This window comes from Pholis gunnellus (genome assembly GCF_910591455.1).
Source record: "Pholis gunnellus genome assembly, chromosome: 10".
Taxonomy (NCBI): Eukaryota; Metazoa; Chordata; class Actinopteri; order Perciformes; family Pholidae; genus Pholis; species Pholis gunnellus.
In genome coordinates this window covers 9,920,991-9,941,454 of record NC_136537.1, presented here as the reverse complement: position 1 = coordinate 9,941,454, position 20,464 = coordinate 9,920,991, and the positions used below count along the sequence as shown (strand labels likewise).

Genomic DNA, 20,464 nt, shown 5'->3' with positions numbered 1-20,464 from the left:
ATTGTAAAGTAAAGTAAGAGTAGAAAGTGCTACATTTCCCAATGATGTGTATTTAGAATATATACAAAAATAAATAAAACCCCTCAAGACAAGTACCATTACTTCAAAAATATATTGAATTACTTTACTTTAGTACATTTCATTTATTTAACTTTCAATGTGTTGCTTTCTGAGAAAGGCCGACACAAAGTAATTTCTGGAGGTAGTTATTATTATAGTGTCCTGCCACTGGCCACTAAACAGCTTCTCTAAAGCAGGAGGAGGCAACATGCCTTGCTAAAGGGCACTTCTGAAGTTGCTGAAGGAAGGGAAACTTCTCCTGCATCAAACCTTTCAGATGATCCACTGATTTCAACAAGTGACCTATGTGTGGTTTACTTTTATTACTTTTTGGCTGCCACCACACAAGCCAACATCTTTGATTAGCTGGTTGTTTAAGGATGTGAGAGTTGCTCGTTCATAACTCCTTTAAACTGATGATCGTTCAGTCAGATTTCTCACCAAAACCAACACCCAAGGCTAAACAAGCTTATGCTAACTAAGTTACTGTTGCATTTATAGTTGACTGAGCTCCATTTGCCTTTGTTGTGAAACGTAACCTATGAAGCACGCATATTCTACCTTAAAATAATGTTAAAGGTATTACAAGTTAGAGACCACTGTAGTCAGAATAATTTATACTGAAGGCCTGGCCAGCAGATGCACCCGGCCAGCCAGGGCCTCGGGCGGCGACGTCATCATTTTTGGGCGTGGACGCAAGCAAATCGGAGGGCGATTGGTTATTCAGCCGGTTGCCAGGTCTGTACAAAATCCCACATTTTCTGTAAATTTTAACCTTCTTATATACAGTCTATGTATTTTAACCATATTTGAACACATAACAGCATATTTAGCAAACTTGAGATCATTGGAATGTGATACAATTCAAAACACAGCAATATACTAATATTGGTAATAGTAATATTCGAAATGTGTGATGATGTTGAATAACGTGATTGTGTTGCATTTTGTAACAGAGGCGATGCTTAGTTAAGTCAGGCATTTTGTAGTCTCTGAAAGGGGGTTACTTCCAGAGGTCTGGCAACCCAGCGCAAGGTTTCAGCTACATCACGCAGGCTGGTCATACATACTCCGGCGTGTGGTATCTACGTTTGTATCAGGTACATTGATTTTAGGTATATATCGTTATAATTGCCTTACCTGAATACAACGTCAACTTCGCATGCTCTAATAGCACAACATAGCTACCGGTGTGTATATTATATTATTTTATTATACCGTTAGTTAGCTAATGCTAGCGCGAGAGCTAGCTCACTGTTAACGCTAATAACATGGCGCCGGGTGAAAGGGCCGCTTTTGTTCTTGTGTCTGGGTGCGGTGGTGAGCGTGCTGTGGGCCACGCGCATCCTGTCGAAAATGAATGAAATACGAATTACAGATTCACAATGTGGCTTCTGCGAACTCTTACAAATGTATAGTAACGCTTCAACACCAGAAATGTTAGCGGAAGAAAGTAACGTAGCTACACATTATGTCGCTAAAGTTAGCTGGTCGCGCTAACCACTCCGCGTTCGCGCTTTTTATGTAGTGGTCGTCTTTTTTAACGGGAAAGTGTTGAAAAACAAAGCAATTTTGACAATTGATTGCGATTTATATTCGTACACTACAACATTCTTTGTTGCACGGTAATGCCCCATGATAGACTTTGTATGTAGGCTACTATATACTTGCTAGCAGTATCAAACTGTCTGTAGATGGCGCTGCTAACTAATGCTAAAGCACGTTTAACGTTACCGAGGCCCATGCGACTCACATCAAAGACGACGTGTCTATTGATTTATTCTTTTGGTACGTTTTAGAAGGTACATTTGATTAAAGTAGTGTTTGAAAGATGTAATTGATTAAAGTAGTGTTTGAAAGATGTAAACGTTTCGTAGTTCTAGTGTAAATATATGACATATCTAGTAGTATGTGCTAATGTCTAATACTTGTAGTGATATTGTATTACTTAATTTTTCTTTAAGGATTGTGACATGGCTGATGAGGGATATGTAATACGCATCAGGGGGCTCCCCTGGTCCTGCTCAGTGGATGAAGTCCAGAGGTTTTTCTCTGGTAGGTATTTATATAGTTTTTTTATAACAAAGTATTTCTGTAATTAAAGCATTTACAATTGATTTGATAATGTACGTTACATATGCAGAGTGCAAAGTCATCACCAATGGAGGCGGCATCCACTTCACCTACACAAGAGAGGGGCGTCCCAGCGGAGAGGCATTCGTCGAAATGGAGTCAGAGGAAGATCTGAAGATTGCAGTGAAGAAGGACCGAGAAACTATGGGTCACAGATATGTCGAGGGTGTGTGAAACTGCTTACAGATGATGACTAAATTGTCTAAACTTTGTGCTGTGATGGCTGACTGTTGTACCTCCTGTGATACAGTTTTTAAATCCAACAATGTCGAGATGGACTGGGTCATGAAGCACACCGGTCCAAACTGTCCAGAAACGGCAGGAGATGGGCTCGTCCGGCTCCGAGGCCTTCCTTTTGGCTGCAGCAAGGAGGAGATAGTACAGTTTTTCTCAGGTAAAAAAAACCTAGCTCAGCGGTTAGTTGTAAAACTTCCTTAATGTAGAGTTGGTTTCCTTTTATTTCTTTCCTCCATCTTCCTTTTCTTGTTTCCTTTCTGCTATGGACACTTACCAATTCTTGATTTTACAAAGAAGTCAAGATGCAATTGGAAAATGATTATAACTAATGTATATTATTACACTATAGAATAGCAAAATTCATGTTTTTGAATTTGTGATCAGTGAGGAAATGACGCCAGAAAAGGAAGCTAGTTAGAATTTAAATGGAGGAATTATTTAAAGTTAAGCTCAGGGGCAGAGTTCTGTTATGCAAACACCCTTTCCCATCTTTGCTCATCAGATCAATCATAAGCCCACTTTAATCACTTTTTTTCTCTTCCATTGGGTCAGATGTTGTAAGGCGGCATAATTACATGTTTAAATTGTCTGTGATTTACTAATGATGGAATGGGTCCAACTCATCACTGAGTAGACGGTCTCTTACCGCAGTATCATTGTGTCGTCCCCCCCCTCTCTCCCATTTACTCACACCCTTGTCTTTTTGAATGCATCATTCTTATACACACTGTTCAGCAAGTTTTAGATTAGTTCCCGCTGAGCCGTTAGTAATTTTAACTCATGTCACCCACCAGGATCTTTCGCTCTCTCCATCAACACACCAGTACTAGCCCGACATAGTGCCCCTTTCCATATTCTTCCTCTATCCTCTCATTTCTTTCTTTTTTTATCCCCAAAATACAGTAAATATAAGTCGTTTAAATAGCCAGTCACTGGTTAAAAACTGAACTGGTATGTGTGATGATGTATAGAGTTTTCCATAAGTTTTCTATCTCTCTCTCTCTCTTTAGAGAAAGTTCTCTCTGTGATTGGGCATGTGATTTAATATGTCCCCTGCTGGGGTTATCTGTCCTTGGGTTGAAGGGTTGGAAATCGTGCCAAATGGGATAACATTGCCGGTGGACATCCAGGGGAGGAGTACGGGGGAGGCCTTCGTGCAGTTTGCTTCACAGGATATAGCTGAAAAGGCTCTAAAGAAACACAAGGAGAGAATAGGGCACAGGTGGGGATGGTTGGTTGGTTGGCTGGATACGTTGCTTTTCTTATGGTGTGCACCCTCAACATCTGAACCAAATGCAAATCGGACACTACATTCATTTTAGCTAATTCAAGCATATTTGTAATGTTAACCACAAACGCATACACAAATTGCAATGTTAGACTGAAATACGGCACACATTCACAATGTTCAATGGGAAGATTAGTGCTTGGGCACCATTCACAAGTACGACACGAGTCGCTAACTAGAGTACATGCTTCATTTTGAGAACAAATGGTGTCTCAGCACTAAACATCAGTCCAGGTTGATAACTGGTAAGGAGTCTCCCTGGTGGTAAAATCAGAGGGCCACTGTACACATGGATCTGGAGCCCACTGTCACAGGTAACGCTTAGAGTGAGTTGTGCAGAAGGGCTGGAGCCCTCTCTGTCCCTCCAAACCAGGACCATCGCTGTCATGGCAAGGACACAGGACGCTTTATTGAATCAGTTATGTAACTTAACTTCAGGTAACTATAAGAAAAGTGTAAAAGTCAATAAGGCCCTCTTCAATCTGGACAGCTTAATTTTTGCTACTCAGTTAATAAGTGGTTCTTTTTTTTATTTACTGTTTTAACAACTAGCATCAGGCACTCAAAGATATTACTACCTATGGACTACACCATGACAGCATCTGCATAGCCCAGTTGCATCAGTGTTGAGCAAATGCAGCCTTGCCTGGGCTGGTTCATTCCCCGTGTCCTCATTGTGGTATCTCTATGCTCTCAGGTACATTGAGATCTTCAAGAGTAGCCGTGCTGAGGTGCGGACCCATTACGAACCCCAGCGGAAGCCCATGGGCATGCAGAGACCCGGCCCCTACGACCGGCCCTCGGGTGGTCGCGGCTACAACATGATGGGCCGAGGGGGATCCTACGACAGGATGCGTCGCGGAGGCTACGGGGGAGGAGGAGGAGGCGGAGGAGGAGGAGGTGGTGGTGGAGGAGGGGGAGGAGGAGGTGGGTGTCTGAAATCTGATTTAGTAACAGTTTGCAATTGTTTCAGAAAATCACTCGCCCTATGTCCCTTCATGCTAACACTGCGCAATATAGTTAATAAGATTAAAATGTAGATTCCTCATATGTCTTTTAATCTAGATTACAAATGTTTAGGTGTATCGGATGGACGATATGGTGATGGCGGCGGCGGTGGCGGCGGCTCTTCCTTCCAGAGCACAACAGGCCACTGTGTCCACATGAGGGGCCTGCCCTACAGAGCCACAGAGACAGACATCTACAATGTAAGCCAGAGGAACATCTGCATAACTACTGGATTGCTGAAATTGTCCTCCCTCTGTGCATATTGCAGATGTTCAGCTCATATCTTACACTAATGTGTCCATGTTTGTGTGTCTTAGTTCTTCTCGCCATTGAATCCGGTGCGGGTCCATATTGAGATCGGCCCAGACGGCAGGGTAACCGGGGAGGCAGATGTAGAGTTTGCGACACACGAAGACGCCGTGGCCGCCATGTCCAAAGACAAAGCTAACATGCGTGAGTTTGAAGTTCGTGGTTTTAACCACACCCACCCTGCGTATGAGCTTTCATAATGGTGGTTAATGGTTTCTCTCCCTGCCCCCGCAGAGCACCGCTACGTGGAGCTGTTCTTGAACTCAACAGCAGGCGGAAGTAACGGAGCCTACAGCAGCCAGATGATGGGTGGCATGGGTGAGTTTCAGTCGTGGAGGTTGTGAGACTAGTTTGTTTGGGGGGGGTGGAATGCATGCACAAAATAGTTCAGCGTCTATGTAATAGTTAGGATTCTGTAAGTCCTCCTGAACCGGATGTGGTCCGCCCTCTCTACAGGGAACCAGTCGTCTTACAGCGGCGGCCAGCTGAGCTCAGGGTACTCTGGTGGATACAGCAGCCAGGGCAATATGGGCGGCTACAGTGACTACAGTGAGTGTCAGCTCTGTTATAATAGGGTTTTTTCTACATCCACACCAAAGTTCAACCTTTCCTGCTCTAATACCACTTATTTAATGCACTCTCAAGTATTACTATGCACCACAGCGAACCCTGAGAACAAAACGTTGGCCGTAGATTTGTTATTGCATGAAATGACAGACATGCATGGTGTTTCTGTGTACGACTCCTTGAGGAACTCCTCGGTCCTATAGTTTGTATTCTCTCTCTTGTTAGGTAACCAGGGCGGAATGGGAAGCAGTTACTACGGCGGCGGCGGTGGAGGAGGAAGCAGAGGCTCTATGAATGGACTGAGCGGGGGATGGGGAATGTAGATTTAGTTTTCCTTAATTTGATGTTTTTTTTAAACTCAGCATTTTGCTGGAAGGACTGGAAACGCAAGTCTCACCTAGTAAACATAGGGTAGGGTCAGGTGATGAAAACATTGAGGGGGTAGGGTTTGTATTTTTTTTAAGTGGATGATCTTCAGAGAGAAGTTAGATCATCCGGTGTCACTAAGTGTCAGAGAAGCGCTGTTTGTCTTCCCCTTTGCTCACAGATTTAAATGTTCATTACAAGGAAGTGTGCTGTTTTTGTGTTATTGTTCTCCATAAAGCTGTCTGTCCCAGAGGTTAACTCATCCTGTGCTGGTGGCGTTAACACTAGTTTCAATGTCTGAGTGCATGAACAAAACAAATCGGAGCGTCTGGTATCTTCTGATGTTTAGACCTTGTTTCACCTCTACATAGTGTTAAGACTTTTTAATTTCCAGTTAAAATGTTAATCAGAATTGAGATTTGAGACTTCACATGGTCAGAGCATGATGTTTTCTTAAGGTGTGATTATTCTTTTCTGGATGAGGACTATGTCGAGGGCGACTGAATTTAAAATCTGCTGACATGAAGGTTTCTACTGCTTCAAATGCTATTTGTATTTCCTGTGCACAAAGTGAATAAACTAGTCTGGAATATCTAATTGAAACACGCATTGCAAAAAAAAGAGGCTTTATTCATTTATCAAATTCCTAGATACAAAACGTTTGGTCACCATCTCCAAATGAATTCAGAAAAAGGCTTTGTAGCGGTTGACACGACACAAAACCCTGTGGTAAGAATACATTCTAAAATAGATTTAACATTCTACAGTCATTTATACAATGAGTTTGCATGAATGCAGCAGTGGGGCCATAGCTGTAAAAACGGGGTAGATGCATAAGTATGAATAATAAAGTGAAGTACATCGTACAGGATCACAATCATCCTCAGTAACCAACAGTGTCTTTGCTGGGACCTCAGAGTAATCTAAAATCATGGTTTGAATTAGAAAAACTACACTTTAAATGGTCAGTTTAGCAAGTACCAAATTATTTCAGCCCAAAGAAACATGAATCACATAAATACCCTACATTTCATTCTTTAAGCGAACTCGAGCCTCCTTCACATAGTATCCATAAACTATCAGCACATCCCATGAGTGTTAAAAGGTGTCTCTCCCTCCCCCCCCTTATGTAATACAGATGGACTAATGCTCCTGAATTTCAGGCAACAGTGGAAATGGAACACCAAATCACATTTCCATAAGATTTGATGACATTCTTCTGACACAAGTACTTAATAAAAACCATAGTGGGTGAGTATGTGCAGTGTTAGAACGCTCTCGTGGGTGTTCTGTCAGGAAGCTTTGGAGGAGCTTCTCTGCAGCAGGAGGGCGTGGCACACGTCGCACACCCGCACAGGCCGGGGGTAGGACGGTAAGGCCAGCTCGTTGCTGGAGCAGGTGTTGCAGTAGATGTCTCCACAGTTCCTACAGTGGTGCTGCAACACACAAACACCTCATTGACGTTTGCTGTGAAGATGAATATTATAGAAGTACAACTAATATGAAAAAAAAGAAGAGGCTACCTTTCTGCGTGCGATGGAGAACTCCTTCTCGCAGTGCTTGCATTGAGTGGCTTCATCGTCCTTAAGCCAGGCGTGGCCCTGATGTAGGCAACGAACATACAAGAGAGGACATGTCAGGATCTTTAATACATTTTACAGCATCAATTGTACAAATACACCGTTCTTCATTGTACCTTCAGAGCTTTGTTGACCTCCTTGAAGTCCTCCATCTTGAGTTTAGACCTTTGACAGGGATGAAAGCAACACATAAACCTCATGAAATGGTACACGCTTTAACAAAGAAGCGATTTTAAAAAAGGAGAAGTACTGACTGGCTGAGGTGCTGGCCCATCTCCTGCAGAGCCTGCTCCTGCTGCCCACACGTCTGCTGCAGCTGCCGCTTCTCGTGCTTCAAATCCTGCAGCTCCTGCACCGCCGGTTCACAACAAACAAGAACCAGACCATCACAAGACTGCGCAGGATTAGCAAGTCTTTGCTCAAAGTCACTTTAGAAAGACCTAAATAGGATTAATAATGTTTTGCTGAGTCTGTTGAACCAGTTGAACTACTGCAATTACGTAGCAAATATTGATATATTATGTATGGCATATTCAAACAAACCACTCTTGATCTGCAGCATCTAATGCAAAGAAGCCCTTTTGTCAAGGGGTTGTTTTGTGCCTGTGTGTGGAAGTTATACAAACTAGTCTTCTCAGTTCCTGGAAAATCTAAATTGTACCGCACAAATGCATGAAGACTTCTGCATAGGGGATTTAGACACTACGTATAATCCTCTCACACAGTGGGTGAGTGAGTGAGACACTGACCGCGTGAAGGCCCTGGAGTTGTTGCAGCTGTGTGCGGAGCTCGGTGCTGTTGTCCTGCTCCTGCTGGAGAGCTTTCTGCAGGCTTTGTCTCTGTTCCCTCTCAGTGCGCAGCTCATTCTCCAAACCCAGCCTGAGGACAGAGGAGAGACACGGCCATTCTTAAAGACAATTTAACAACAACCATCATAGCAACTTGTTTCTTCTCAAAACATTACTTATGTAGTTAATGTCAGATGAGGAAAAATAAGACGGATTACTGTTAATTTAGGAGAGATTACAGGTCATTTGCATTTTGTGCAAAATAAAAATAGAGCTTCTGAGGAGATCTGTCTGCTGCATCTGTCCCCTTCAAAGTGATGACAGAGTGCTACAGAGTGCTACTTTAAACTAGTAACATTGTACCTATCTATTCTTCCTCATCTAGTAAAGCTGCATAGGCTGCTATTTGGTTGCTTTTGACTGACAAGATATTGGTATTTAAAAATATTATTTAAAAAGCACTAATTTAAACAGAAAACAATGATATAAAGTCACATTAGTAACAAATTCAAAGTCATGAAAAATTGTAACGATAGAATAAAGCGTGTAGGGTGTGTGTGTATATATATATATATATATATATATATATATATATATATATATATATATATATATATTAAAAGGAAGTGTGAGCTTAGACGCGTTCATTACTTAACTGCTCCTCAGTCTGGCATTAACTCACGTTAGCCAAACTAGTGCAGTGCTCTAAATCTCATGAGCAGAACTTTTATAGACTGGTGTTTCTGTGTCTCAATTTGGCCTTTTATTCCGAGTGCAGTACATATTTAAAGTCGTGTTGTGCTTCTGCGTAACGCTTTCTGTCTTAACCTTTGAGTGTCCAGGTCAGTCAGTTGTCTCTGCAAAGCGTCCACTTTTCCTTCCAGCTCCACCCTCATGTCTTTGTCTGACTGGTCACTTTGTTTGCGCCCTTGCTCAGAGTTCTGTAGTCTGTGAGGCACAAAATAGCCAGGGAGAAGAATATTACTTCAAAAAGGAACATCATGGTGAAAACAGACACATGCACAATACACACCTCTGCTCCAGTTCCACCATGGCTCTCTCCATTTCGTCCATCTTCTGCTCCAGCTGCACCGCCTCCGTCTGCTTTTTTTCTGCCAGTCGTTGCGAATCCTTAAAAAAAGAGCCACAGGGGGGTTTTTGTATTAATGCGCGTTCTGTCTGAGTGGCCATGCAAGAGAAAGGAAAATAAGGGTGCATTCATGTGTGTGTGTGTGTGTACCTGAGCTTTGTGGAACATTTGCAGGTTAAGAGTCTTGACTTGGTCGAGCTGGAGCCGCAGGGCTGCCAGCGTGTCCTGTTTCTCATGCGTGTCCTTCTCCAGCAGCCTCATGGCCACCTCCATCTCCTGCTTCAGGCCCACCTGGAGCTCCAACTCACGCTCCAGCTCCTGCATTGCAAACACACAAAAGGCATGAGTCCAATCCAGTTCTAGAGTCTGCAATAAAAACAGTAGTGAGGCTTAAGTTCCTGCTAACAGGAGGCCATATGACTCATCACCACCCACACTGCTGGCTTCTGTCCAACTATGCATGAAGACTAATTGTTATTTGCCACATGCGTGACGTATTCTAGTGCTTTATATAGCCGGTTGATACCTGACCTGGCGAATGCGCTTTTCCTCTTTATACTGCTTCCAAACCACGTTGTACATCTCATCCAGGCCCTGTCGAGTCTGTTTGTACGTCTCCAGCTCCACCTGGCTGTCCTGAAGGGCTGACTGGACAAACAACAACACATTATACAGTTTGAGTGTTTGTTTTTTTCTAGGTTAGGAGTGATTTAGTTGCCGTTACTCGTCGTAGTTGCGTTCTGACCTCTTCCTTTTTCTGGCTGGACTGCAAGATCGTCTCATTCTCATTTCTGAGCTGTTCCTGTTCTTCCCGCAGAGAGTTGATTCTGTCCGTCGCTGCTGTCAGCTGAGCAAAAACATAAAACAGTCAGGTGACGCACGGCTCATGTACAAAGAGGCTGTGTTGACATTAGAGGGGAATGGCTTCTTTTAAGACGATTGAAGCCATCTTAAAATGTGCCAGCCAGACAGACAGACAGACAGACAGACAGACAGACAGACAGACAGAGAGAGAGAGAGAGAGAGAGACTGACCTCCTCTACAAGTTTGTTGTTGGTCTTCTCTATAGAGTCCATCTTGGCCTGAAGGTCAGTGACGGTGCCACTCAGGTGACGATTTAACTCCTCAATGTAGTGCTTCTGATCCAATATGGCTGTCATCTTGGTATCACTGAAAGGGAAAGAATAAAGCATTTTAGGGGTGGAGCGTGCATTGGAACAGACCCAATGAGCTGTTCAAAACATGACAAACAGCAGCGAAGGTGAATCTGAAAAGCAGGCACTCACTCTTTTGGTGTCTCGCTGTTGGCAGTGTCTTTCAGATACAGGGAGAAGTCAATGACTCCCACCTGAACGGGGGGGGGGAGAAAGTAATCACTGTGTGCGCTCGATGATTTGTCTCTCAAAAGAGACAAATGCGACGTGACAGCAGGGACGTGAAGGCCCGCAAAACCTAACCCACTCACCTGAGAATCCAGATCCTCCCCTTTTATACACAGGTTAGCGTCTATTACGTTAAGGCCCACCAGGAGCCCCCCCATCACCGATCCCTCGTCCTCCACCATCAACGCTCCAGAGTCATAAAACTCACTAGGAGGAGCCAGACAGAGGAGATTGGAAAAATAATAATTTAAATTGTGGGGGAATTAGCTGTTTGATGAATTATTCTCAAATAAAAAAAGCAGCTATGTTAAGCCCACGTAACCTATCATGGTTACTAACCTCAGGAGATCTTTGCGGTCCAGCAGAGCTTTCATATAGTCCGCTACTGTCTTCTGCATGAGCGCTAAATGCAGCCACGCCCTTCCTCTGCCCAAGCCCGTCCTGAAAAGGGAATTAAAAAAGGAAAATGAACCCACCAATAACCAACGTAAGTATATCTTACGCTGTAGGTGCACTGGGAAATGGTTTTCAATAGCATACTTAATGCCGGGCAGGTCTCTGGCACTTGTGGCGATGTTGACAGACTCCGGACACAACTTCTCAACCAGCTCCAGAGGTCCCCAGATGGACTTGTTCTGACCAATGAAGGATTTCTTGGCTGAAAAAAAAAAGACAAAATGTAAAAGTCATTTCTGCTTGTTTCGCTGGTTGACTCTGAGGTCAGCCTCATTGATGGCCTCACCTTTCAGCCCATGTTTGAGGCAGTGCTCCAGGACGATGAAGAACTGCTGCAGAGGAGGGTACTCCGAGTCCAGCGTCCTGCCCAGACTCAGGGAGGACTGAATCAATACTTTGATGCTCAGCTTCATCATGCTGAGGAGGTTGGATCTTTCTATTGCCATGGGGTCTTTGGGGGGCAGAACTGTAAAAGGGTGCAAGGCAAAGGAACAGCATTGAATGAGAACCGTCATACATATGCAGGCTTGGAGGACGATGTCGTGCACGCTTGTGTCCATGAGTCCATGAGGATCAAACCTTAAGATCAAGACTTTGCTCTTGCAGTCATGTGTGCTGACAGCTGACAGTTAGTTTCCAATAGGAAGTAGTGAGATGGACTTTCTGGCTGTAACGTTGTGTAACTTAACTAAGTAAAATAGGGAGCATTAGAGTGTCAAAGGTTAACAATAGTCACGGCTTACCTGGAAGTGTTTTTGAAGTGTTGTGGAGATCATTATTGGACTCCGTCGGAGCGCTCGCAGCGGATCCCTGGGAGGGATTTCTCTGGGCGGCAGCGTAGCTCACCCCGCTGCTAATCGTTTCCGTGGCCTTCCGAGCCAGAGACAGGATCGGAGCCGACCAGCTGCTCTCTGCCGCCGCCGGAGCCGGAGCCGGCTTCTCTGTGCGGTCCTGCCCGTCGCTGTCGTCGGACTCGCCGTCGGGCGCGGCCTCCGAAACTTGGGGCTCATCTAGCTGCTGTTTTGCTTCGCTATCCTCAACAGCTGTGTTTACCTCCCCTGCCTCGTCGGCCATGTTTGACCCCCACCCTCCCTCGCTCAGAGTATTCACGTGACCCGAGCAGAGCAATCACGCGCGCAGTGAGAACTTTATTCTTCTTCGTCTGAGTTATTGGCGGTTAGGAAGTCAGTTTATATGCGCACCATCGCCACCTACTGGACTGGGGTGCGTGCGCAGCAGACAAACTGTTCTCAGCAAACAATCCTGAGGACCTTGATTCACTCTAAAACCAGCAGAATAGGCGTTCCCTATGGAAGACACACTGACATGTGACAGTAAGAAAAGTAATGTTTGTTCATGTTTGCTATCACTTTGCTCACCCCCTAACCCTTTAAAACTTTCCAAAGCTCACACTACAGCTATAGCAACAAGTCCTAATGCAAATGTTATGAAAACAACCTTTGCTGAAGACCACGTCATTATTCTTGATCTCAGCAGTTCCTGACAAGATAATGAGCGTAATGAGCGAACCGATTAGTGACTTCTCGCCACTCCTTTTACAACTCCAAACAAGTCCCATTGAGTTCCTTTTGTAGTCCTTTCCAAGTGTGATGTAGTTCCTAGTTTAACCACGTGGCGGCGCAGACAAGCTGTGCGTCATTCGCCTGTTCAACCTGTTGCAAGGTGATTTTATTATTCATAGGCCTAAAGAAACTCCCCAGTCCAGTTTATACCGTGCAGCTGTTAAGACTTTAAAATTGAGTGGACGAGTACGAATGGATGATTTGTATTATTATATAAGTTATTATTATTATTATTATTATTGCATTGTTATAAATAGTAAACATTTCAGTAAATATGGGCATATTTTACACAATTTATCCTTTTTTGATGTGACTTTCTATCTATATACATCCATCTATCTATCTATCTATCCATCCATCCATCCATCCATCCATCTATCTATCCATCCATCCATCCATCCATCCATCCATCCATCCATCCATCCATCCATCCATCCATCTATCTATCTATCTATCCATCTATCCATCTATCCATCTATATATCTCTATCTATTCATCCATCTATCTAAAAAGACAGCAGAGTGATGAGAAAGATATATATTTTATTGCCAAACACGAAATACTAACATAACTCTTAAAAATATCTGAAATCCTTAAAGATTAGATCAGGCAACAAACACTGCGGCTTATAGAAATGAGAGTCAGTGTTTTGAAAGACCAGGCTTCAGGTGAACGCTTAATGAAGAAGATGGGGCTAACATATTGACATATCATAATTCATTTCTATCAACTTCAACTTATACAGGATGTACATTTAATAGTAGGCTAAATCCCTTCTACTTAAATATTAATACATTATAATAATGCCTACCACAGTGACTAGCAGAGTATTTTTTTAAATTTAAAGTGGCCCTATACTGCAGTACTCCACACCAAAGTGATTCTCCTAAAAATCCATAAACGAGTGCAGTAATGTATTATCGTTATAAACACGAGTGGCCACTTAGTCCAGTCTGTGTATCTACTACACGTTGTTCAGCCTCTGTAGGCGTGGTGAAGCGAGGAGGGCCATAAATACCGCGGTGCCTCAGTCCGGGCGCTCCTTCACTCCGCTCCTCTGACGCTGAAACATCCAGGACGCTCAAGAGGACTCAAACAGGCGGAATTAATTCACACAAACGCACCAAGAGAGAGAGAGAGAGAGAGAGAGAGAGAGAGAGAGAGAGAGAGAGAGAGAAAGGGAGAGAAAGAGAGAGAGAGAGAGAAAAAAAAAAAGCGAGAAGGAGGGAATATTTAGAAAACGGAACAAGTGGAAGGAATACAACATCGAATTTGTTTTCCCCAAGTTTTGGACATGATGAGGATTTTCGGTGTGGTGCTCCTACTGGTTCACGCCTTGGGTGAGTTTCACGTGCGCTCCTGTGAGATAACGACGTCCTTCTGTGTTGAGTGGCATTGTAATGTTGGACAGTAGCTGCCTGTGTCCACCTCTCTTCTGGGCTATCGGTGTGAGCCGGGCTCTAACATGTCTTGTAAACTTCGTAACCTTTAAGGCTTTTCAAGATGCCAGGCTATTCGGGAGCTAACGGGGTCATCTCTCTATTTTAGAGCATGCTTTATGTAACTGGATACATTTATTTTTAACTCATATTCTTGCCTGACATTAGCTAACTGTCTGTCCATGCATTTCATGTGTGTGTATATGAGACACAGGGACTATATGCCAACTTCTATTTGCCCCCTCCCTCCCACTACTTCTCCCTTCCAAAGCCCACACATTGAAACTGTCCCTTTGCCGGAAGGACCTATATTTCTAGTTCAAGCCCCACATTTGGCCAGTTGCCACTCTGCCTAAGTGCTCCTGAGCAAAGAGGGGGTGAGGGGTGGGGGGGTGAATACCTGCCAGCCCCCTGAGGACCATGCTCTGTATCTCAGCCTGTGCATTTCCTAACAGGGATCAGCATGATTGCACTGAAAGCCAAAAATCCTGCCTGGAGCTTCCTTGTGCTCAACATGTTTCGACTTGTCCTCAGAGGTCCTCCCACCTTGGCACACTAACCTGTTTGCACTGATCGTCCCCTAGAGCAAGAGTTTCTGAGGTGTTTTGGGGGAGGCCTACTCTGTCAGACTGTATCGAACCAAACTTACATGCAATTTTAAACATTTTCAACATTCTTTCCTCCAGTGGTGTCCAGAACGGCCAGCGGCGCTGCAGTTGACAGGTATGAAAGCGACAGGCAGCGGCACACGGCTGTGATCAACTTGGACACAAACAAAAACAGGAGGGTGGAGGAGGAGGAGGAGGAGAGCAGAAGCGTGAGTGCGACAACAGCGGAGTATGGCCAGGAGGGCGATGAGGAGGAGTACGGGGATTATTATTATGAAGACGAGTATGAAGATGGCCTGTCTGGAGACTATGCGGAGTTGCCACGAAGTAAGGGAGTTTGCCATTTCTCAAATGTCTCACCACTTGCCCCCTCAACAAATATAATGAAATGTAATTTTGTTTTGTTCTGTTTTTTTGCTTTAGTTGCCATGGTAAGCAAACCCAAAAATCCGTCTCCCATCCTGGTGACAGAAAGCACTGAAGGACAGAGAAGGAGAGGAAAGGGAAGAAAGAGGGGGAAGGGGAAGGGCAAGAAGAGGAATCCTTGCCTGAGGAAGTACAAAGATTTCTGCATTCACGGCACCTGCCAGTACCTGCGGGACATCCGCGCCCCGTCCTGTGTGTAAGTATCTCTCTTATCTATCTGCACGCCATCTCCACCACTCGGGATCCGCCGAATTATTAACCGATTCGCTCTCCGTCCTGTCTGCAGGTGCCACACAAGCTACTCTGGGGAAAGGTGTCAGTTCTTCACGTTGCCCTTGGAGAAGCCCCAGGAGGGCTACAACCGGACCACAGCTCTGGCCGTGGTGGCGGTGGTGCTGTCGTCCGTCTGCCTCACCATCATAGGCCTTTTGTTGTTGCTCAGGTAAGGGAAACACACACAGATCCACTCACAAATAAACACACACTAACAACCGTACACACACACACACACGCGCGCGGACAGATAAAGGACCTTTCTGGTAACTTAGCAGGTACTTGCCATAGATAGACACAGAAAATAGTCTGAACAAGCATCTTTTCTTTTGTCGATTACAGGTTTCACAAGCGGGGAGCGTATGATGTAGAGAATGAAGAGAAGGTCAAACTAGGGTTAGCGTCCAACCACTGAGGAGACAAAGAGAGGTGAGTAGTGAGGAGCAGGGCTACAAACACATACGCTGACAAAACACCGTCATGTTTCTTTCTTCTTCTCTGTCGGCTGAACGAAATAAGTTTTTACTCATTGCCTCTCCGTCTTTTTTTTTCATGTCAGGCAAAGATGTGGAAATTCTACCTCAAAATAGAAAAAGAGAAGTGAACTGCGAAGGGAAGGTCCTGGAGGGAAAAGGATCGTACACGAAGAAGGGAACGGGTTGTCGTCTGCCTTGACCCTCTGCTAGACGTTCAGATGAAAAGTGGGGCAGGTGAACATATTCCTGAAGGCCTCAGAAGAAGTCGGCCCACCTAAAACTGGAATACTAACGGCCCAGAGGATGGACTGAAGATGTGACGAGCCGTAGGTGATGAGCACGAAGGAACGAGGAGAAGAAGAAGGAACATGTCTAGACTCTGTGCTGCTTCTTGACTGTGTGAAAAGAGGTCGTTTTGGACTGAACTGAACAAGATTTTTAACTAAAGCATTTTGTATTTTCCTGCACAAGTCCATCTTCTTCTTTTTTTTGTTGTGTACAGTAAACCGTATATTTATAATTTTAATTTATTTATTTAAGCTAACTGTATTTATAGAGATTTTAACCACCTTCAACCGTTTTTAAAATAATGATGTTACAGTTGTTTTTATATTTGTTATTGGACGATATTTATTTATGAAACAGAAAAGCAAACAATGCTGAAGCTCATGGAGAGATTCAGTATTTCACGAAAAGGGATTTGATGCATAATTATCTGATTTCTGGCTTTAAATTCCGCGCTCAGTAGATGATCAATAGCACTGTGATTAATGGATTGATTGTTGAATAGACATGATCGTTATTTAAATTATTCATGCTCGTTTCATTGAGAGCAACGCCCTGCTCGCACGATTACAAACATTCACACCTGGAAGCTGCCCAGTTGGATCTGTAAGCCACTAGGCAGCACTGGGCCTTGCTCAAAGGCACATCGGCGGTGGTAATGGGGTAGGGGCTGCTCTTACTCCCAAATTTGCTTTGCAGGTTTGGGGATCTTTATGCCGCATTAAGGCTGAGTCTTCTGCCTCATTGTTATCAGATCAATGCCTGTCATTACGATACATTGCACTGGCTGTGTATTGATTAAAAACAACAACAAAAAAACTGCCTATTTCGTATTGTTACGAAGCGTTTAAAAACGAGTCGAGTATCAAATGCACTGTAGCAAGAATTTGGTGTAAATATGTTGTCCTGTTGTCTTACCGCCATTAGGGGAGTAAATCCTTCAGATCCATGTAAAGCTGTCGAGCAAAAGAGAAAATAAAATGTGAATTACAGTGTTCCACCCTTTCAAATCCTGTCCTGCAGTTTTGAAGTGATTTTTATTTATGTGATTTTTTTTTTTTTTTTCTTCAGAGCGAAATAAAAAAATGACTCAAAAAGACTTTTAGACTCGTGTAATTTTTACTTCACCACATCAAACCTCTGTGCTCTCAGCATTAATAGGAACTTCACATGTTGTACTGGCAGATCAGTTAAGCTATAGGTCGAGGTTATTTCTGTCTTTGGTTCGCACATTAATGTGATATTTTAGAGTGGCCGGTTTCGGATAATGATAACACAGGTGTGATCTTTTGGCCCATTCAGGAGCTGTAATTAAAGTAAACACAATATTTGTATTTCCCCTGTCTCTGACGTGTGAGCAACCATTTTTAACCGAAGCACCTGTATCCTGGCCATTAGTGCTTTTATGTCCAGTGCTCAAAAGGCAAATATTTTTAGTCAGTGCTGTGTAGATAGGGCGTCAGAAAACCCTCCTAGTTTAATATGGTTATCTGGATAGGTAATGAAATGTGGATACCAATGTTTAATCACTATTTCTTTTCCAATTGTACTGTTAAACCAATGATTGTTTGCCATGTTTCCCAGAGGCCGTTCTCTTTGGAGCAAATGTAAAAGAAGACATTGTCAGTTTAATGTGTTGTCAACAGCGTCATCAGACTCACTGACAGATCAATCATAATGAGCGCGGTCAGGACTCACTTGCCGCTGTGTGTACGTACTGAGCCCCGGGGGAACAGATGTGCGGCGTACACGCCGGAGAACACCTGATGTTCAGCCACAACACGTTGTGCCACAGCACCACGCACCATTACTCACACAGCCAACAGATGTCATGTTCAAAGACACACCACCAAGTCTTACATCTGAGACCTCAACCAGCCCTGAATGCCGCAGAGTTCAGAGAGACCACATACGGCAAATTCTAGCAGGATGCAACAATGCTGTCATGTATGCTGCACGCAGCTTTAATGGGGGTAAGGAAAGTCAAAAGACCCAGCTGGACTCAAAGGCAGGCTTAGACCCAGCTATTTGTTAGTCACCCCTTGAAGTCACCTCCTACACGGATGTTGTTACACAGACACTACGTGTGTGTGTGTGTGTGTGTGTGGGTGTGTGGGTTGGGGGGGTATGTGGTAGAGTAACGCTTTGGTGCTGGGTCTGTGTGGGTTACAGGGGTTAACCAACTATTAGAAGCAAAAAGTACACAGCAAAACAAGAGCGCTTACATCTTTGCTATGGGATCGTTTTCAACACTGTTTGTGGCTTCGATTCCCATACTTTCTATATATACTGAATAAATAAAATACTGACGGACTCATGTGTTCACACTGGGGGATGGTATAGTTAAAGACAGATGTTCAGCTGAACCATAAGGGTGTGGTACCTGATTCAGGACTCAGCACTCCTTATTGAGCAACTAAAAGACAGCAGTTCAGCATTTAACTTTCTCAGTAAAAAAGCAATCCATGCACATGTGTTCAACTTGTACTTTAAGTAGAAACTCAATGCATTTCAGATATGTCAATATAAATTCATAATACTTTATTTGTCTTTCAATTTGGGGCAAGCAAACACACAACAACACACAACTCATTCACATGAATAAAACAATTTAGAACACAGAATATGACGGTGTAGCCAATATGCTTCCCATGCGTTGGGGTGTCTTGAGTTCCTATCAACCCACAAAGAGTGCAATAAGACAAGCAAGTTAGTTTTTTAGCTGCAGATTCTGCGCAGCAGTAGTTCTCCTGAAGACCTGTAAAGAGACTCTGATGTGGAAAAACATTCAGACCCATTGGATTATCTGAAAAATGCTGTCAACAAAGCTGAAACAGATCTGTTTTTATTCACTCATGAAAAGTTGATATTTTGGAGACATATGGTTTTCAGGGGACAGCGACAATATGCTGACGATGTTGGTCTTTCAGCTACAAATAAACGTAGCTAATTTTCCATTCTGTACTTGCCACAGGATTTCATACGCAGTACGTATGTATGTGTATGTGTGTTTGTATGTGTGACAGGGGCTAGTCATTTACCGTAGTGGAGCCACCTAATCCCGGCCTCTCAATGTCAAGTAGCAGAGCACACAGAAATAGTGCTGTGCAGTCATGCTCACATAGCTGCTATTCCCGGGGTTGGTGGCCACCAAAGAGCCAGAATGCCGAGAGAGAAGGGAGTTCGCTGCGTTCTGTTTCTCAGTGGCCTGGTGGACCACAGCCAGGAAATGATGTCCGTCATGGCGGCCCATCATCAGGCATCAGCGCCGCGCCAGTCCTGAATTTTCCTTGTAGGGTCACAGTAATAGCAACGCTGTCTCTTGTCCTCTCCTCCTGAGTGTTCTTGAATTGTTCCTAGAGAGACATAACCAGGGTATGTCCACAGATCAGGAGGCATTTCCTTGCAGGGGAATTTGGTGGCCAAAATTCAGTGGAAGCGGAAGATTTCATTGTGTGCCACAGTTCGTGGGAATTGCCGGTGTACAAAGAATGCAGTTGTTTTCGCCACTTCTTTGGCAACATTTATTGCCAAACATCAAGCTCGCCCAAAACTAATTGTACTGTTTGCGCCTTTGTCTGTAACATAAAAGACTTTTATGTTTCACACTCATTTTAGTTTAATTTACAGTGACAATGTTTTAAAGATCTCTCTTTCAGTACATTATGTATGTTGGAGGTCGCTGACCTCTGCGGTAAAGCCTTTACAATATAATCTCTTACTTTACTGATGACAGATTCTGTATCAGTGCAGCATAGAGGTGTTCTGATGATGTTGCATAGTCTAGCAACCTAATCTTTCTCTCTAAAGCTTTTACGAAAAGATTTAAATCCATCAGCAAAGTCAACTATTCTGATGTTTTGATATATTGCCAAATAGACTTGATCATCAGATGCTATAGAGGTTGTATTGGATTACCTCAGTATGAGGACGGTGAGTTTGTTGTGAAAGGTGTTTCCTGCCCCACTGAGGACCAACAATGGGTGGTTTCCACTGATATGGAAGTGCGCACGCCAACAGTTGGAAACGCAATTATTGTCTGACCGGATATCATCAACAGGAACACATTAATACCTGAAATTAATGAGTGTGTGTGTGTCCGAATCTGCT

The 20,464-nt window shown here is 43.8% G+C and overlaps 3 protein-coding genes across 5 annotated transcripts; 2 read left to right on the top strand and 1 right to left on the bottom strand.

The window, feature by feature from the left end:
• Nucleotides 1–1,084: 1,084 nt before the first annotated feature.
• On the top strand, nucleotides 1,085–6,565 carry hnrnph1 (heterogeneous nuclear ribonucleoprotein H1). 2 transcript variants are annotated; one of them, XM_079167362.1, is made up of 11 exons: nucleotides 1,085–1,160; nucleotides 2,025–2,115; nucleotides 2,204–2,359; nucleotides 2,444–2,587; nucleotides 3,514–3,652; nucleotides 4,416–4,645; nucleotides 4,799–4,926; nucleotides 5,044–5,179; nucleotides 5,270–5,353; nucleotides 5,492–5,584; nucleotides 5,828–6,565. In XM_079167362.1, the coding sequence occupies exons 2-11, from the start codon at nucleotides 2,034–2,036 to the stop codon at nucleotides 5,923–5,925; spliced, it is 1,290 nt and encodes a 429-aa protein (XP_079023488.1). In that variant the 5' UTR covers nucleotides 1,085–1,160; nucleotides 2,025–2,033; the 3' UTR covers nucleotides 5,926–6,565. The 2 variants fall into 2 exon arrangements, with proteins under 2 accessions (XP_079023488.1, XP_079023489.1); XM_079167363.1 differs by having other exon boundaries at nucleotides 5,824–5,938.
• Nucleotides 6,566–6,589: 24 nt separating this feature from the next.
• On the bottom strand, nucleotides 6,590–12,338 carry rufy1 (RUN and FYVE domain containing 1; the record flags this gene model as incomplete). The annotated part of the gene is made up of 17 exons (XM_079167361.1): nucleotides 6,590–7,404; nucleotides 7,492–7,569; nucleotides 7,665–7,713; nucleotides 7,803–7,897; nucleotides 8,298–8,427; nucleotides 9,165–9,284; nucleotides 9,370–9,467; nucleotides 9,577–9,744; nucleotides 9,958–10,074; nucleotides 10,172–10,273; nucleotides 10,461–10,596; nucleotides 10,713–10,774; nucleotides 10,892–11,015; nucleotides 11,148–11,249; nucleotides 11,349–11,466; nucleotides 11,551–11,730; nucleotides 12,008–12,338. The coding sequence occupies 17 exons, from the start codon at nucleotides 12,336–12,338 to the stop codon at nucleotides 7,261–7,263; spliced, it is 2,154 nt and encodes a 717-aa protein (XP_079023487.1). The 3' UTR covers nucleotides 6,590–7,260.
• Nucleotides 12,339–13,908: 1,570 nt separating this feature from the next.
• Nucleotides 13,909–17,421, top strand: hbegfa (heparin-binding EGF-like growth factor a). Of its 2 annotated transcripts, XM_079167874.1 has the most exons (6): nucleotides 13,909–14,187; nucleotides 14,973–15,221; nucleotides 15,318–15,516; nucleotides 15,607–15,762; nucleotides 15,936–16,022; nucleotides 16,153–17,421. In XM_079167874.1, the coding sequence occupies exons 1-5, from the start codon at nucleotides 14,142–14,144 to the stop codon at nucleotides 16,006–16,008; spliced, it is 723 nt and encodes a 240-aa protein (XP_079024000.1). In that variant the 5' UTR covers nucleotides 13,909–14,141; the 3' UTR covers nucleotides 16,009–16,022; nucleotides 16,153–17,421. The 2 variants fall into 2 exon arrangements, with proteins under 2 accessions (XP_079024000.1, XP_079024001.1); XM_079167875.1 differs by lacking the exon at nucleotides 15,936–16,022.
• Nucleotides 17,422–20,464: the final 3,043 nt, after the last annotated feature.

Bases quoted from the DNA above. Each gene is read 5' to 3' on its own strand.
- hbegfa (XM_079167874.1), top strand. From the start codon at position 14,142: ATGATGAGGATTTTCGGTGTGGTGCTCCTACTGGTTCACGCCTTGG. The intron at 14,188-14,972 runs GTGAGTTTCACG...TCTTTCCTCCAG, and splicing joins CCTACTGGTTCACGCCTTGG to TGGTGTCCAGAACGGCCAGC. The intron at 15,763-15,935 runs GTAAGGGAAACA...TGTCGATTACAG, and splicing joins GGCCTTTTGTTGTTGCTCAG to GTTTCACAAGCGGGGAGCGT.
- hnrnph1 (XM_079167362.1), top strand. From the start codon at position 2,034: ATGGCTGATGAGGGATATGTAATACGCATCAGGGGGCTCCCCTGGTCC. The intron at 2,360-2,443 runs GTGTGTGAAACT...CCTGTGATACAG, and splicing joins GGGTCACAGATATGTCGAGG to TTTTTAAATCCAACAATGTC. The intron at 2,588-3,513 runs GTAAAAAAAACC...CTTGGGTTGAAG, and splicing joins GATAGTACAGTTTTTCTCAG to GGTTGGAAATCGTGCCAAAT.